Source organism: Dipodomys merriami, unplaced genomic scaffold (assembly GCF_024711535.1).
Source record: "Dipodomys merriami isolate MVZ:Mamm:240054 unplaced genomic scaffold, mDipMer1.0.p SCAF_306, whole genome shotgun sequence".
Lineage (NCBI taxonomy): Eukaryota > Metazoa > Chordata > Mammalia > Rodentia > Heteromyidae > Dipodomys > Dipodomys merriami.
Genome location: NW_027204560.1, coordinates 56880 through 75524, shown reverse-complemented (window position 1 = coordinate 75524; position 18645 = coordinate 56880). Strand labels below are relative to the sequence as shown.

Genomic DNA, 18645 nt, shown 5'->3' with positions numbered 1-18645 from the left:
AGGTGTGCACCACTGGTGGCAGATAGATAGATAGATAGATAGATAGATAGATAGATAGATAGATAGAGAGAGAGAGAGAGAGAGAGAGAGAGAGAGAGAGAGAGAGAGATAGGAGACTGATTGATCTAACAATACATAGATACATATTTATCTTTAGTATATATATTTAGCATATATAGTATATACATAGATATATATATATTTATATTTAGTATATACATAGATATGTATTTATATTTAGTATATGTATTAAATGCAAAGCCACTTGATAATGACCACCATGTTATACAAAATCTCCAAATTCACACACACAGTATCACAGCCTCCTATTGAGAAACTTTTTTTTTTTCAGTGAAGCTAACTGGTTTATAGGATAAGTAATACATTCCATGACTGATGAGTGTTAAAGTACCTGGCACTCTACCTCTATTAAGTCTTGTTATTCCTACAATTGATAAGGTAAGATGATTTGCATTAGAAACAAGAAAACAGCAACAAGAGAAGACAAATAGCATTGCAGATTGGCATTAATGGCAAAGACCCATGTCTTTGCCATTAATCATGGTCTCCATGTGATCAAACATTCAAAATAAGTCCTATGGATCTGCAACTAGTAATGTTGAGTCGCACATCCCCAAGGAACAATGAGAATTTGAGGGCAAAGAAAGGAAAGGCAAAGTGTGTGTGGCTGCAAAGATCTCTGGTGTTGATGTCCTTAGTTTGTGCATCCTACAAGAAGTCAGGCAAGGGCAGCTTACACCTTTGCTGATTGCTACATATTTCCATTCTTTTATTACATACATTTAAGGGGGTTTTATTGAAGTCAGGTCACCAATAGCACATAAATTCATGCCCAGTTAGTACTATGGAAACATGAGTCTAATTCAGCCATTTCCATTTTTACTCTTGGATCCTTAGGTAATGAAGAGGGAGGCATTAAGGAATCAAGGGTTTGCCAATTTCTCTTCTGGTGCGATGAGTTTAGTTGTATTTAACCTACTTCTCTGCGAAGTCATGACGATTAATTAATACTTAGGAAGCGTCGGTGCCACTGAGAGTTTAAAAACAATAATAACATTAATGAGCCAGATTCTTGTCTCATAGAACTCCATCAAACCTGTTATCAAGATGAATTATGATCTTCTGGCAAGACAATTCATGCTACAGGATCGTATACTTTCAAAGAGAAGATAATTATAAGCTCCTAATGACTGTTTCTATTATGTTATAATTACTAATTGCTAGAGTTTGACAGTGTGATAAGAGGAAAGGCGCAGCAGTGTGTCTGAAGGGGGACTGGAAGGTAGGGAAGGAGGGCGGGCTAGAATTTAAATGTCTTTGGGACTCGTGAGGTTCTTTTTTCTGTGCAAACTATGCTTCTGGTAAACAAGACTAGCCAACTGGCAAAGAACTAAGGGGGGGAGGGTCCCCAGAGCTGCTGGCTGGGATCTAGGTGAAGCCATCTACACCATCTGAGGTGTTGCTTTTTCTCTCTCAACACTCCCAAGTGAGTGAGGGCCAGGAATGTGGGGAGAGGGAAGGTCCATGTCTTCTTCAGTATCTGGACGTCTCTCCCGGGAGGTACAGAGAGGTTGAAGCAGGGTAGGAGCTAGGGAGTTGGACACACCAGCAGCAGGCCTAGACAATAGTTACATTATTCTTGTGACACTTCTTCCCCGAAAGCAGGACTCTCTTTTATTTTACTTCATTTGATTTTGCTAATTTACTCTTTTATTGGTGGCACTAGAGCTTGTGCTATACCACTTGAGCCATGTCTGCAGTCCTTGCATGATTTCTTTTTCAGGTAGTCTTATGTGTTTAACCAGGGCAAAAACTGCTTCACCTGTTATCCGCTTACCTCTGGCTCCTACATAGCTAAGATTGCAAACATGAGCCATTACACCCAGATAATTTGCTGCGATGGGCTCTCACCAATTTTGGGGCCCAAGCTGGACTCTAACATGGCTAGTCCTAAACTCCATCTCCTGTGTGTAAGCCAGTATTCCAGTGTAAGGATTTCCATGTAATCCAGTGTAAGGATTCCCCTTCGATCAGCTTTGTAGCTAGCACTGAAAAAGCTGCTGTCCTGGTAGTAAAAATGGTATTCACCTACTTATATCAACAAATATTTGTGCAGCAGGGATAACTTCCTGCTCCTACAACAGATGTGTGTCAACCCAAAGCCACGTTACACGTCAGTCTCTATCTCTCCAGTCACCTTTAGGAACACTCCTCCGTGCACACTCAACAACACCCTCAAAACCACGAGTGTATTCTCTCCCACCTCACACTCTTCCACACCCAGCTGCAGACAGAGACCCTCAGAAACACACTGACACCCCCAAAACATGATCTGGCCCAAAAGATGCACTGATACTCATGGAAGCAAAATTAAAGCTTCCGTAGCAATCAGAGAAGGAAAGGCCACAATAAAGGTTAAAATGTCCCTGGCATTGACGTCATCTAAATAACAAGCATAGGCCCTGTCATCCATATCTCCAAAACCTTAGGCCAGGAGTCTACTGATCCAAGTTTTGCGGGAGAACGAGTTACTATTGTTAAATCTTGGAGCCTAGTACATTGCGTTCTGCCAGGGGAGATTGGCAGGAAAACCTCTGACTTAGAAACCCTGTCCATTTCTGTATCACCTTCACCAAGCCTCCAGGAGCCGCAGGGACTCTGAGCTCACTGGCAGAGGTGAGATTGAGGAGGGAAGGGCCGTCCTCTGGCTTTGCTTTCTCTCTAGCCAGCCCAGTCCACAGCCAGCCCTGCAAGGGTCTGCCACATGACAAAAAGAAAAAGAAAAAAAAAAGATGATGCTGGGGCAGGGTGGGGAGGGAGGAATCACAAAATTAATTCATTTTGAAATAATACTGACATGTAAGTCCAATTTTTTTAACTAAACGAGTCAACCAAATTAGAAATTAGAAAACGCTCTTAAACTTCATCGCAAGGAAACTTCCAAGTTCTTTTTATAATTTTCTTTTTGAGGGGAAGGGGGCAATACTAGGGTTTGAACTCAAGGCCTCAGCCTTGCAAGATTGTTGCTCTACCACTTAAGCCACGCTCCTAGTACTGCATTTTGCTGGTTATTTTAAAGGTGGAGTCTCTACAATTTTTCTGATCTTATTGGCCCCAAACTTTGATCCTCTGGATCTCAGCCTTCTGGGTAGCTAGGATTACAGACAGGAGCCATCAGTGCTACCCTGAGAAGTTTTGTAAGATGAATGAAGGAGGGTGAAAATTCAAATCTGCCCTGTGGGCACCCAGGTGCTCACAGGCTCAAGCACTTACTGTGCAGCTTTTTCTGCTTCAGTGATGTTGAAAACCCCACCAAAACCTTACAGTCATATTATAATAGAGCTCTATTGTATTATGTTTCATACAGAAGAAAAAAATACTGATTTTTTATAGTGTAGCTCTCCATTTTTCTTATTTAAGGAAAAATCCGGTTTGATTCATGCAGAGTAGTCAGGGTGTATAAAACAAACAATAACTCACCAGCTGCAGAATTATTACATTTTCATTTATAAAGATTTTGCTTGTGATTTTTATTCATATATTCCAATGAAATAATGCAATCTGCACAGTCTATATTCTTGCATGGTTGTATTTTAATAATAATAAAGTAATACAATAAGCATAACCCATCTCCTCTTGATGAGAATATCAAGATTTATGTGCTAAATAAATAAATATTCAGTAATGGATCTGTGCTTAGTAATGTTTAATAGAAAAGTTCTCTGGATCAGATATCAATTACTTTAACACTTAGGTGGTAGAGTCATATTTTGTCTTTCCAATGCAATTTAACTCCCAAGAGTAAATGTGTATGTTCAGAGGAATAATATATTGTTGTAAAATAGACCTTTAAAAATTGCTTTTCACTGAAATCTATAACCTTGGGTTTGTTCCGGCATCATTTACTGGTGGGGTGATGCATTCTTATGCTCTCTCAAACAGAAAGTCAAAATTCCTCATTTTGTTCTATCCTCTTTAAATTATTATAATTTTGTCATGAGCCAAGAGTTTTCAAGATCAAACCTTTCCCCTTTGTAAATAGCTTTCTCAAATGGACAAAGCAGTACAGAATTAAAGAGACTCCATCTCCAATGTCATTAAGGAAGTGTTACAGCCAAGATGATCACAAAAATGATCAATCATCTCGGGTTCCTATCACAGAATTCTTCATAGAATGAGAAAAATCCTTCTCTAAAGTTACAGAAAAATCCCTCAAAATGGAGTTTTCTGTTCTTGAACCATTAAAAATGTTGATCTTTCTGGTGTCAGAAGTGTGGTGTTCTGGCATTGCTGTCTGAAGTAAATGTGGTTTCCTTGCAATGGTAGGCGAGTGAGTTCTTTCCCTCTGAATGTAGCCTGAACTCAACCTGCCTAGTATATTTTCTTATGAGAGTTGACCAAAGAAAGATAAAGAAGCATCAGGTGCAAGTGGCTCACAACTGTAATCTGAAACTACTCAAACTTCAAAGTTCATCTATGTTGTAATGTATCAGATTTTCTTCTTTTTAAGGCTGCATAATATTCCATGGTATTTATATACCATGCTGTTTTTCTACTCATCTATTCTTAGGAACATAAATTACTTCTGCCGTTGGCTATGGAATGATGTTGCTAATAACATGTGCACATGAATTATCTTTTCAAGTCTCTGCTCTCAATTATTTAGGGCATATATCTAGAGATGATATATCTGGATTTAAATTTTGGAAGAATGAGTATATCTTTCCTCAGAATAACCATCCCATTGTACAGTTGTACTAGCATAAATTTAAATGCCTAACAATATAATAATATTATAGTAATGGCATAACCAAAGTCTATTCTATTTTTCTATATTCATGCTACCCATAAAAATAGATAATGCCCAATCCTCAAATGCTTTATTTTTTCCTATTAAAAAATATTCTTCCCAGAAACACAGTTTGAAGTACTTACATGTGTTTTACATCTCAACTATAATATTTTGAAGACCTCATATTAAATGTAGAAGCATTGAACACTAGCTAGACCCCATATAAGTAACTTTGGGTTTCAAGCTCAGTATATGCGTCCTGAAAGAGCCAGAAGGTGAGGAACTCACTGGTTTACATAGATGAAGTATCAGAGGGTAAGATCACCTTGAAGTTCAGCTTGTCCCAGCAGCTCAGAATCTCTGGTCGCTGTTTCTATAGTCAGCTTCATTCTGGAGCTCTTAGGACTCCACTGTCTGGACCATCCCCTCAATTGCTACAGCCTCGAGTGTGATGGCAAAATGTTGAGATGTCATAAATGGATCTCCAATACAGTGCTGAAACAACACCAGAGCCTCTTTCACAATTCCTTGAACTTGCTCTTCCACCATGACCCAAACTGCACCCTATGCCTTTGGTTGGACCAGCAATGACACAGACAAGGGAACGAGATGGACTGACTGGGTTGAGTCAATTGCCTCACTTTTAAATTCATCAAAGGAAAAACGAAGGAGGGTGGAGGGAAATGCATGCCGATCAGCTAACCAACCGGTGACCGTTCAGACCTTTTGATACACCCCCATAGGACAGTAGTTTATTGGAATTATTCCAACATTGTGTTTTTTTCCACCAAGAGTGAGTCTAACTATTTCACCAATACTGAGTCTAATAAATATTGAAGGGAATCGCAGTATTTTTAATATTTGTATTGTCTCAACTCTACTTTGGTGACGGTGGAATTAAGAAACTTCGATGGAATAAAGCCGAGAATAAAGATCCAATACAGTTGATTAAACAAAACTTTGGAATCAATAAGAATTCTAAGTAAGATAGAAATGAAATGTCTATGAAAATTCTGTGGGATTATTTATCTTCCTACATTTCTATATAGGTTATGAGAGGAAACTTAAATATACAAAAACAATCTCAGAGAAGTAGACTTCAGAAGCCTGAAGTAAAATCCATTTTTTTCTGAATGGAAAGCAATTTTTTCACTTGCATCTATAACTCTGAAATGATAATGAAAGTCAAAGGGAAAATATAACTCACTATATATGAATGCAAAAATCAAAACATACTATATTTGTTTTGTGTTGGTACTAGGGCTTGAACTAAGGACCTTGGGCTCTCCCTTGCATTTTCTGCTCAAGGCTAGTGCTCCTCCACTTGAGCCATAGCTCCACTTCTGGCTTTTTGCTGGCTAAATTGTAGATAAGAGTCTCTGTTACTTGAAGATAATTTCAAAAGTAAATAAATCATTTTATACTCTTAGGAAAGGAACACAAAGTCTCAATGCCGCTGTGCCTCTGATCATATAAAATAATATTTACCAAAATGAATTCCAAGAAATGGAAACAGCTTTTTTTTTCTTTTTGTCTTGTTCATTTGTTTATCTGTCTTCAGTGGGGAAGGGTAGGCACAGAAATGGAGGGACAAGAGGTGAACACATGCATCAGTGGTACTCACTAGACACTGTGCTGAAATGATCTTATACAACTTAAGGGTTGGAATGGGAGGGGAAAACTGGGAGAATGAGGGAAGGGGTAACATCATCCAAAAATGAAATGTACTCATTACTCGAGTAATACAAAATTTACATAACTATAACCCCTCTGTACACCACTTTTACAATAACAATAACAAATAATATTTTTAATATCTCAGGAACTTGTAGCCTTGAACTGCCATCCTCTGACTTCAGCCTCCTGAGTAGCTAGGATTACCATCCACTAGCACCAGTGTATCTTTGTTTTAAAAAGTAGAATTTTTTTACTATTTATAAGGGAGGGCAATAATGATAGCTTTGCTCCAAAGTTGCTGCCTTTTGCTATTTTCTTGCTGATGTGAATTTGTGGATAACGTCCAAGATAGAAGTATTGGCATTAAAAAAGAGTACAAGATAAAGCTCAGCGATGACTGGGAAAGAAATAATGACGAAGGGTTGGCATTATGAAGTACTGTAGGAGCTACAGTCTGAACCTGAACAGTAAAGAGAAGTCATTTAAAACTTACCTGTTCCTATCTCACATGGAACAATCAAGACCTTTAGAAATGAGATTTTGCTCTAACCCAAAATGTCAGAACATTTTGTTCTGGACAAAGGGCAAAGAAATGACACCCATACCCACAAATAAAAAGATTAAACTTATAGAGAGGTAATGATAGAGTGCTAATCAATTTGCATATGTCCTGAGAGAGCTTTTCAATCTCTGCAACTTTTCAATAAAGCATATATGTATGTATATATATATATATATATATATATATATATACATATACATATATATATTATATATATATATATGCCTTGAAATGTGCATTCACAATCTGTTGGCTGTAGTTATGATTAGGTGTCCACTAGAAAATACAGATGATAATGGTATTTCTATTTTATACTTTATTGCCAGAGAACCTACATTCTATTTAACAGATATTTCACTTCATAGCAAATACAGAGACTGTTCATCTACAATCAACATGTTTTTGTAGATGTTTTTCTGATGCTGTCAATGATTCTACCAAGCCAGACTCTCTCTATTAACCCCATCTTTTTTGGTGTGTGACTGAGTGTCCATAATTCTCAAAGAACAAGCTGCAGCATGGATGTCACCCAACTAAGAAACTTAATGTTTCCATCCAGGTAAAACAATTCTGTTCATTTGTGCATCACCCCCACTAAGTTACCTTAAGAAAGGCAAGAATACTTTTCTGGTTGAAGTAAAAATGCAGAACAAGGCTGTATGAGTTTATTCCTAAATTGAGAGACAGAAAATATGTCATATCTCAGAAGTTTGGGGTATTTTATTAATGTAAGGTAGGGTTGCTGGTTTTTTCTTACTCGATTCATTAAAAATTGGTCAAAATTAGTCAAAATAAACTCCAGGAAATTGAAATGAAAGGTTTTCTCTTTGTTAATTTGTTTTCTTTTTTTTTGCCTTGTTCGTTTATCTGTCTTTGAGAGGATGAAGGGCACAGAAATAGAGGGATGAAGGATGAACAGATGCAGCAATGGTACTTACTAGACACTATGTTGAAAACTAACTATACAACTTGTGGGTGGAGATGGGAGAAAAACTAGGAACGAGTGAGGGAAGAGGTGACATTGTCCAAAGAAATATACTCTCATTACCTGACATAAAATAGCAACCACTCTGTACAACACCTTAATAATGGCAATAAAAAATAAATAAAAGTGAAAAAATAAAGGGATTTGGAAGCCAGACACCAGTGGCTCACTCCTGTAATCCTAGCTACTCAACAGGGGGAGAGCTGAGGCTCACAATTCAAAGCCAGCCTGGGCAGGAAAGCCTTATCTCCAGTTAACAAGCAAAAGCTGGAAATGGAGCTGTGGCTCAAGTGGTAGAGCACCAATCTTGAACAAAAAAGCCAAAGGAGACTCAAAGCTCTGAGTTCAAGTTCTAGAATCAGCAAATGCAAACATACACACATATACACACACACACACACACACACACACACACACACACACACACACACACACACACACACACACACACACACACACACACGAGCATTAAAATTTGTTAAGATCTATCCCACATGAACTGAGAAATTTCCTGAAGTAAAAGTACAGATTTTTTAAGAGCATGAAGGGAAGAATCTGGAATATTCAGGAAACTTATAGATAAGGCGCATTTGGAAGAACAGGAATCAATGGAAGCATGGAGGATGGATATAAGATGTGATGTTTCTGGAATGAAAATAAACAGGTTAGAGGCAGGATGAACACAGGTTGCTACAAACACAACTACAAAAGGATTTTTCTTTAAAAAAAATAAAAAACACAGAAAAATAAGGCAAAGATCTTGAAGTAGATGCACACAGTTGAGAACCCTGACTGCTAGAAAGAAGTCACTGTGGCTCTGAGGAGAGGCGTAGCAATGGCAGAGTTGGCATTCAGCAATAGTTTTGGGTGGTGGCCCAGAGGTACAGTGGCATGGTCTAACAGGGGTAGCAGCGAGACTTGTGTGATGAGAAATTTGACCAAGGTGATGGCAAGGACAATGGAAAGAAATGAGCTGATATGGGCTGGATTGCGATGGGCAGATTTAATTAGTTTTTGAGACTCCCTAAATGTCAAGGAATTAAAGAAAAGACAAGTCAACAATGGCTGCAGATTTTTAAGCCAGAACAATTGATTGAATAATGGCTATCTCAATAACATGCCGGTGAAAACCAAAGAAGGGAAATTGTAGAGAACATACAAATCACTTTTGAAAAACAAATGTGCTCTATTTCAAGTAACTTTGGGAAGGATGGAGGGGAAATGGACTGTCCCCAGAGGTATTTGGAAATGTTTTTGAATTTGGTGATATTTTACATATGTTTATGTATGACAATAGCTTTGATACTAATGTTTCAGTTAGAAATAACAGTTACGCCCACAAGACTAGAGACATCTCCTAGGGTTTATGTGTAATAATAATGCCAAGGGACCAGAGACAGCTTTGGGAAACACTGAAGGAGAAGGCAGGATGAGAAAGGGAGTGTGTGTGTGTGTGTGTGTGTGTGTGTGTGTGTGTGTGTGTGTGTGTGTGTGTGTGTGTGTGTGTAAGAGAGACAGAGACAGAGACTATGGCTGAACTCTAAGCAGGATGATTTTTTTTAAAGAAGGAACAATAGTACAGCAAGATCAAAGAGCTTAAAGATCTTAAAGACTTGAAAACTGGCCAATTCCAGCCTTCTATTGTAAATAGAAAACTAACCTCTTTTCTAGGAATTTGACATCTTTCACTGGGAAGAGGAGAGAATGGAAAACTGTGCTTTTGTAAGAAATGGAATCTGTGCCTGCCACTAGTGCCTCTTGCTTTTAATCCGAACTACTCAGGATGCTGAGATCTGAGGATCTCGCTTTGAAGTTAACCTGGACAGAAAATGCCATGAGACTCTTATTTCTAATTAAGCACCAAAAAGCTGGAAGTGGGGGTGAGGCTCAAGTGATAGAGCTCTAGCTTTGAGCAAAAATATTCATGAACAGCCCCCATTCCCTGAGTTCAAGCCCCAGTAGCAGCACAAAAAAAAAAGGAAAAGCATCCACTTTTCTTATGATGAAACTTAGGATCAGGTCTCACCAGCACACTAGACTTTAATCCTAACTTTCTGTTCCAGTCATTGATGTTTGACCTCCAGTTGTGATCAATGAAATTGAATGCATTCAAAAAGATTTATTTCTCACAAGTTTTCTTGACATAATGGGAACAAAAAGAAAAGACATTCCAAAAATCGGTTCCAGGGCTGGGAATGTGGCTTAGCGGTAGAGTGCTCGCCTTGATCTGAGTTCGATTTCTCAGTACCACATAAACAGAAAAAGCCGGAAGTGGCATTGTAGCTCCAGTGATAGAGTACTAGCCTTGAGCAAAAGAAGCTAAAGGAAGTGCCCAGGCCCTGAATTCAAGCGCCAGGACTGGCAAAAAAAATCAGTTCTACTTTTGTACCAAAGGACAATATAATCTGATGAATGTTCACATCCACCAGGCTCACTAGGCTTTTGGATATAGGTAGAGGTTTATAAGCATGAAATCTTTAATTAACATTCAAATTAACGTTGCATGAGATTCAGCATTGGCGGTCCTAGACCACCTGCTAGGGTACAAGTTCAAACAACTGCAACTTACTCTGCATACAAGTGGGGGAAAATGATACTTTAATTTTTTTTCTAAATTAAACAGTATATATACATTTCAAACGTTACCTGAAGCTGAGTGCCAACAGCTCACACCTCTAAACCTAGTTATTCAGGAAGCTGAGATCTTGAGGATTAAAGTTCAAAACCAGCCTAAGAAGACAAATCCTTGACATCTTATCTCCAATTAACCAGCAAAAAGCCAGAGGTGGAGCTGTGGTTCAAGTGGTAGAGCACCAGCATTAATCAATAAAGCTAAGAGCAGAAGGCCCTGAGTTCAAACCACACACACACACACACACACACACACACACACACACACACACACACACACACACACACACAATCACTTCACCTGAAATTTAATATTGAATACTCACAGAGAAAAACATAGAACCAAAGGGAGCATAAAATTCTTATATCCATGATCATATTTTGTAATACATGAGCTATAGAGGTAGCATCAATTTTCCGATCCATCTAATCACTGGCAGGATTAATCTTGGTCTCCTTTTCACCCAACAACTAGTCAAGGGCAAGAAACAACCAACTCTTAAAGTCCATGAGCTGTGTCTTCAAGAATCCTCAAACATCTAACTTGGGCAACCATGAGGCCAAAATACTTCATCCCAGTGCTATTCACTGATAAATTCGTCCTTTGTTGTCTTGGGAACTAGACTGTAAACAAATAATAGATCTGTGATTATCTGCTGCAATTGTTTTCTACTTTTTATTTAAGTAGTTGTACAAAGGGGTTTCATACAACATGTCAGTTTGTGAATACGGTGCATCTTGATCCCTGTCACCCCTTTTATCATTGTCTCTCATCTGTCCCAAACTCAAATTATCTGGTTCCATTTTCTCATATCAACAGCTCATATTCTGACTGCATTTGCCCGCCCTTCCTCTCTCCATTCATCTGCCCCCAGCCCTTGACTTCCACTCCCCACGCCCCACAGCTTCTAACACAACTTGTGTTTCAGCTTCCTGATAATCATTTTGTTAAACTGAGCCACACCTCCACTTCTGGCTTTTTTTTCCATTGATTGGAGATGAATCTCACAGACTTTTCGCTGAGGCTGGCTTTGAATGGCAATCCTCAGATCTCAGCCTCCTGAATAGCTAGCATGAGAGGCATGAGCCATAGCATCCATCATATATATGTTACAGACATATCACCATTATAAAATGAAAGCTATATTGGAGCAGCTGAGTTTTAAATGTAGGTTAAAAATTGATCTTTAACAAAATCATAATTCAGAGATATTTGGAATATGCTTTTTTTTGCCTTTTCTGGCATTATTAAGGGGAGAGAACTTATTAAACTTCTCTATTCATCCACTGTTATTTGAGAAGTCTTTTATAATAAAACAAAGCTTAATGAATTAGGTAAACCTGGCCTTCCAGACTCCATGGCTGGGATTTGTTCCTACCCAAAAATAATAATGGGTGGACCTCCCTGTAGTCAAGTGCCTGGGTCTGAATCCTGTTTGATCCATTTTCACCTTTTTTTCTCAGGCAAATTGTTTCCCTTCTATACCCTTCCACTTCATATCCATACATGGAGGCAGCAGGAACCCCAGCGTTAATGCACACAAAACTCTTAGAAAATAAGCACTCAGTATCAGCTCTCAAGGATTGAGTCATTAAGGACTGAGTTTGTTTTAGAACTGTGGCCATGACACTTGAATTATTTCCAAGTCAAATTATATGAGTCAGTGCATTTATCAATTTAAATTTCCTTCTATAACTGTAGGAAGGACGGTAACTAAATTGATTAGCCTTGTACTTTAATTCTCACTTGGTAATTTTTCTCTTTCCTTTCTATAACATTATTTCCTTAGATTTAAAATATAAACCAAAAAAAAAAATCAAATTTTCTTGGGATAAAAAAAGAGTCACCAAAAACTACCAAATCTGCAAGTTGGTCCTGGACATCTATTACTATGGAAGATAATCACATCATGTTGTCATATCTTATTAATATAATTTGTGTATGTTTAAGTCACTATGAAATTAAAAATTATTAAAATAAAAAAGAAATGATAAAATCTGATTTGGGAAGATTCCCTATTTGGTCATCTGATACATATAATCTTACTTTGTATCTTAAATGTTGATATTTATCATTTTTCCCCCTAGGGTAATTGTGGGAAAGGAGCTCTTGAAAACAACCAGGCTGTAGCAAAGATCTCTTAGTTGTTTGTCTGCCATTTTTCAGATCTCCAAGGGCTCCATATGCTGCCTCAGACCACTGACTGGTCATCTTTTCCTCCTCAACAATATCTCTTGACTCTTGGGTTCAAAAACAAAGATGATGGAAAATTTTTGGAAAAGATGTCAAGTAGGAAGCTGCCAACATTCACGGGTGAGCCATTCAGACTTGCTATTATCTCTCATTATGGTTCCTGGACTGGAATTCTGTGCTATTCATCTCTGATAGAATAGTGTATGGGTTGTAACTCTCTCTCTCTCTCTCTCTCTCTCTCCCCCTCTCTCTCCCTCTCTTCTCTCTCTCTCTCTCTCTCTCTCATCTTCTGAGCAGATTAGTTCATCTTAGCTGGGATTCTGGTTATTGGTTAACATTTTCCCCAAAAGCACACAAAATTCTGGAGCATTCACCCTGCACTCCAACCCTCTCCAACTACCAACCATGCCCTCCAACCAAGACCTCATCATAAAGCACAGACAGAATACAGGCTTTCATGGTCAGTTAGCAAATGGAAAAGGTGGTTACACAACAAAACTAGAATGGCAGGTCTGAATCACTTGAATTCTCCGTCAATGCAGTAGCTGACATCTGTTCTCCCCCTTTCTTAAAGAACTAGCCAAGAGCTTAGATCCCCTAAAGAGTATGGGGTTGCAATTTTCCATTCTTAAGAAATACTCACAAGGAAGTCAAGTTGCAAACTTATGAACCAAATTCACAACCAGGCTGAATGTATTCCTTCAGCTGTAACCACGTAATTAAGAATTTGTGATGTGTCTGGCTCTGATTCATCCGAGGCTTATGTCAGCTTCAAGCGACATTCATAGGCAACAAGAGCTGCACACTCGAGTAATACCTGAGAGAAACACGACAAGAATCAGACACATTGATGACAACATTTTTTTCACAACTCAGGAGAAATCATACTCTGCAGAGATAGGTGATTTGTTACAAGCTGTCGCAGATCTCTCCATCAAGAAACACAGCAAAATGAAGACATGACAGTTTCTAAGGACAATGTCTCCTCTGCTTTCTCCTCACAGATCTCTCATTGTGACGCGTGTGGTCTGGGGTGAGACTAGTTTCTATACTAAAGATTTCCTATCTATTAATACTGAGATTTCTGTGTACAGCTTGCTAAAGAAAGCATTTTGAAATGATAGTCTGGGGAGAAAAAATAGTATAAAAGTTTATTGTTACAATTTCTAGAACATAAAACTCCTTTCTGTCTGCTGACCAGAGAAGACACAATACGACACATGGAGACAATGGGAAAACGAATCTTGCCAATATTGGATTTTATCAGAAGCACCCAGTTAAATGTAGGTATATGAGTCTTTTATTTTTGTCCAATGTACAAATATTAGAGAATTCAAAAAGTATGGCAAGTTTAGGCAGCAAATATTATAAGTCTTGGAGGATTTGAGAAGCATTCATGGAAAAATCTTATTTTCAAAGCCCAATAAACGTTAGCTAATGACTTTATTCCTTTTATATTCTAAATGTTACACATTGCAGCATTGCGTTCAAGTAGTTGCTAGATCAGTTGTCTTTTAAAGAGCTTCTTCTTTATGCCTTTCTATTATCTAGTTTGAGTTTGCAGTGAATTTCTCATTTCCAATCAATAACAAAATTTTAGCAAGCACAACGTTTTCTCTGCTTCATTTATGGAGCTATTGCACACAGCCATCTGGTTACCTATGCACGAACTCAGAGCTGTTCAGGCTAATATCTCCATACCACAGTGGTGAACCGGTGCTGTTCTAAACAGTGCAGCTAATCTTCCAATGGCCTAAGGTCAATGATCTAATCCATGTGGGGGAAAGACTTTTTCTACCTTGGGGGATCTTGGAGAGCTCAAAACATGACATGAATGATGTGGTATTCTTTGAAAAATTTAAATCCTTCAACTGAAAGTACATAAAGGGAAAGTCTCACTAACAGGCTATTAAGACAGCAGGTTTCTCTTTGTTTAATTTTTTTTCAAAAGGCCAGTAAGTTAGAAATGTTAAAGAATTGCCTTCTTGTGGCTTTTGTATCCCACAACTGATTTGATGTTCTTATCCTAGAAGGAGAACTGAGGGGGTCATCACACAACTCCTTCGCATCTGTTCAGCAGTTACCTGCTCTCTGACATTAGTCAGTTTATTCAGCATTTTAGAAAAGCTATAAAATGCCTAATCTAGTTGCATGATTTGTCAATTCTATGCTTGGCAAATACAAAAGTACCTTTTACTGCGTTTTCTACCATAGGAGTCCTTCCTCCCTTCAACTCTGTTTTACACAATTATCTCCCTTACATGAATAAACAACCAATCTTTGTCTCAGTAGACTTAGACTGCCATGACAAAATGCCACAGACTCATTGGCTTGTGCAACTGAAATTTGTGTTCTTGATTCTGGAGCCTGGCAGTCCAAAACCAAGATGGCGACAGGTACAAGTTATGATGAGGCCTCATGGCTTCCAAAGATCTGCCTGTTCCCTTTGGTCTTATATGGCACAGACAGAGACAGAAAGGTGACAGACAAACACAGAGAAGAGAGAACAAGATATCTAGTATCTCTTACAAGGTCACTACCCCACCATCATAATTTCATCTCACCCTAATGACCTCCCAGGGCCACCATCTCAAAACACCACCATATGGAGAAGTCAAGCTCAATATATGAATTGGGGGTGACGCATTCAGTCAATAATAATCTCTTTGGTTGCACTACACATGTTGGGTTCTATCTGCAACTTATCACAACCTCTTCTAGATAGACATACACACGCACACACACACAAACCCACACACATACACACCTCCACCAACCTTCCATCCTAATTAGAAATTCACACACATCATTATTGTCATCATCAGGCCCCAGCCAAGAAGGGAATATTTGCTAGCAAGAAGGATCAGCCTGTAGCATTATCTGACTGCCTCAGTGGATGGCTAGCCTAGCAGTGCCTGTGGGCCCAACACTGGAAATGATCTATACCCTGGGTCTTTGGAGTAATGCCTGCTGCTACTTGTCCAATGACTGACTCCATAGTATGTTGTTGGCTTATGGTATGAAAGCAGGTTGGACCCATCCAAGCATGTGCATTTTCTCAATTCTGTATTTCCTTTTCATCTCACCTTCCAGGTCTTCTGACCACTTAGTAACTCATATATAACCATATCTTTATGTGTCTGAACAGGAAATTTAAAAGTGAAAGCCACTGTATTTACCAATGGCCTCATGATCTCACTTGGCTTTTTTTTCACAGCTGGTATTCTAGCATTTGAGCCACACCTCTAGTCCAACATTTTGCTGGTTAATCGGAGATGGAGTCTGGTACACTGTTCTGCTAGGATTAGTTTTAAACTTGCATCCTCAAGATCTCAGCCTCTAAGTAACTGGGATTATAGGCATGACCCACCATTGTTTAGTACCTAAACAATTCAGTCTTAATATAGAATCAGTCTGCTCATTATAGTTTCATCATCAACTTTCCTGCATTCCCTTGTAGGAGAAATAAGAGTTTAAGGAAGGTTTAGTTTCAAAGAGTTTTAATGGCATTAAGGTGAATGAGACCAAAGGTCCCTAGGGACAAATATATCCAAATATGGGGCCCTGGTTTCATACTTACCCAGTCACAGCTTCATAAAACAGTATTGAATAAAATCGGCTGCAAAGGTAAACTTAGCTTAAGGAAGCAGGTAAGAAGTTGATAACTAGAAATAATCCTGACATGGTGTCCTGAGCTGTGAAACAAATAGTTCTCACTGGTCTTTGTAAGCTCTCCTAGAAGTGTTTTTCTAATCAGGTATTAAATACTGTCTACTTGAGTGGGTAGACATTGCATTGTTCATATCACTCCTTGGTGACATCTATTGAAAAGGACCTGTGCCCAAGACTGTCCTCAGGGAAAATCACTTAGCCTCCAAGCTAATATTTTTCATTCATAAAATAGACCAATGTTGGGGTTCAAGGCATGGTTCAACTGGTAGAGTGCTAGCCAATGAGCAAAAGCCTCAGGTACTGAGTTCAAGTTCCAGTCTTGGAGAATACAAATACATAACCTGTACTGAAGTGCTTTGTAAAGTATTAACAATCTTAGAAACTTTAGAAACGTCTAGAAACTTTTCAGTGACCATTGCCTTGGCTTGTACATTTATCCTGAAGAATTTTCCATCTTTCAATCATCCTTAATACTGGTGATTGGGACACAATTTTACTTGTCCACTAAGGTCTAGAATCATCCATTAGGAGCATCCAAATTTTATTTAGGCCTAATCACTAAGACAAATATGTCATGTGACTGGCATCAAAAAAGAAAAACTAAACAGGCATCAGCTGCCCTTGGAATGTCCAGCTGAGGACTTGGATTTCGCAGACACATGTGTATAATACTCCACAATGTCTAAAGCTCTTTCTCTCCCATCTTCTCATTTCACACTCCCTGTTTGGTAGCCCTGGATCTTCACCTCACCAATGAGGAAAATGTTGCTCAGAGTAGTCATAGAATGAAGTTCACACAGCTGGAGAATCAGATGTTGGGACTCAAAACCAGAGCAAGAGAGCACAGCTCCTTGCTCACACCCAAAGACTTATTACATCCCTTTGCTATAAAACTTTCATCCTAAGTGTACTCATTACCTCACTCATGTAACTGTAACCCTCTGTATAGTATCTTTACAATTAAAAAAATGAAAAAAAAATAAAAAAATAAAACTTTCATCCTGACTGGGGATAAACATGCATAAAACAATATGTAAAGGACTCCATAGCTGGATTCCATTTTTAAAATGAATATTTCAGTGTACAAACAAATTAGAGTTGGAAAATTAATTGTGGAAACGCTCCCCACAGCACATAGATAGTCACGTTAGTTGTGAGGTTGTAAAAACCATAGGGAAGGAGTTTCCTTTGCTGAGGGAAGGTTGCAGGTTCTAGATGTTGTACACTTTGGACACATTTTCGTTATCTTTATACATTGCTCTGTTAGACACAAACACATGTCCAGATGAATGAATTTTAAGAGTCAGAAGCTATCTATCATTTTCCTGATAGTGTTCAATCCTATTTCATATCAACCCGCTCACCCAGCAATCTCTAACAATATTTTTCCTTCCCTGGAGTTTTACCCTAATTATTTCACATGCTTTGCTTTTCCATTCATTAACTTTACTGATTTCTGTCAGTTTCAAACCTATGTGCATTCCTGGGCTAAATGTTAAAGAGTTAAAAATAATAATAATAATAGAATCTCTCATCATGCATGAAGCCTGTTTCCCAGGATGCCTTGCTCAAAAATGACCTAACTGTGTTTTTCAATACCTCGTTAATTTTACTTTTAATTTCTTCCAAGCAAAGCATAAAAAATCTTTACACATGCACAATAATGTCTCCTACCCCACTTATACACACAAACATTTTTTTGCAATTAATGTTTCCATATGTATGCCAAGCAGAAATAGATTCCAAAACACATAGTCTCCTTTTCAGCTGTATTACTGAGTGCTACTAATGAACCAGACATTTACCCATTACTGCTACTAAATCTAGGCAATTCTGATACTGAAGGCTTCATTTGAACTTGATGTTTGCCTAACCATCATTAGACCTGCATATGGTTTTCACTTCAAACTTAGCCATTTTGCACACACGTGTGTGTGTGTGTGTGTGTGTGTGTGTGTGTGTGTGTGTGTGTGTGTGTGTGCGCCAGTCCTGGGGCTCAAGGCTAGTGCTGTACCATTTAAGCTACAGCTCCACTTTCACCGTTTTTTGAGAGCTTAGTGGAAGTAAGAGACTCACGGACTTTCCTGACTAGGCTAGCTTTGAACTGTGAT

The 18645-nt window shown here is 38.5% G+C and overlaps 1 protein-coding gene across 2 annotated transcripts in view; it reads left to right on the top strand.

Annotated features, from left to right (window-relative positions):
* Spata16 (spermatogenesis associated 16) overlaps positions 1-18645 on the top strand; it is a 239033-nt gene that overhangs the window by 192874 nt on the left and 27514 nt on the right. For both annotated transcript variants that reach the window (XM_070041296.1, XM_070041298.1), the window contains exons 7-8: positions 12836-12982; positions 14033-14145. In XM_070041296.1, the coding sequence (XP_069897397.1) occupies positions 12836-12982; positions 14033-14145 (260 nt within the window). The remainder of the gene's footprint in view (positions 1-12835; positions 12983-14032; positions 14146-18645) is intronic.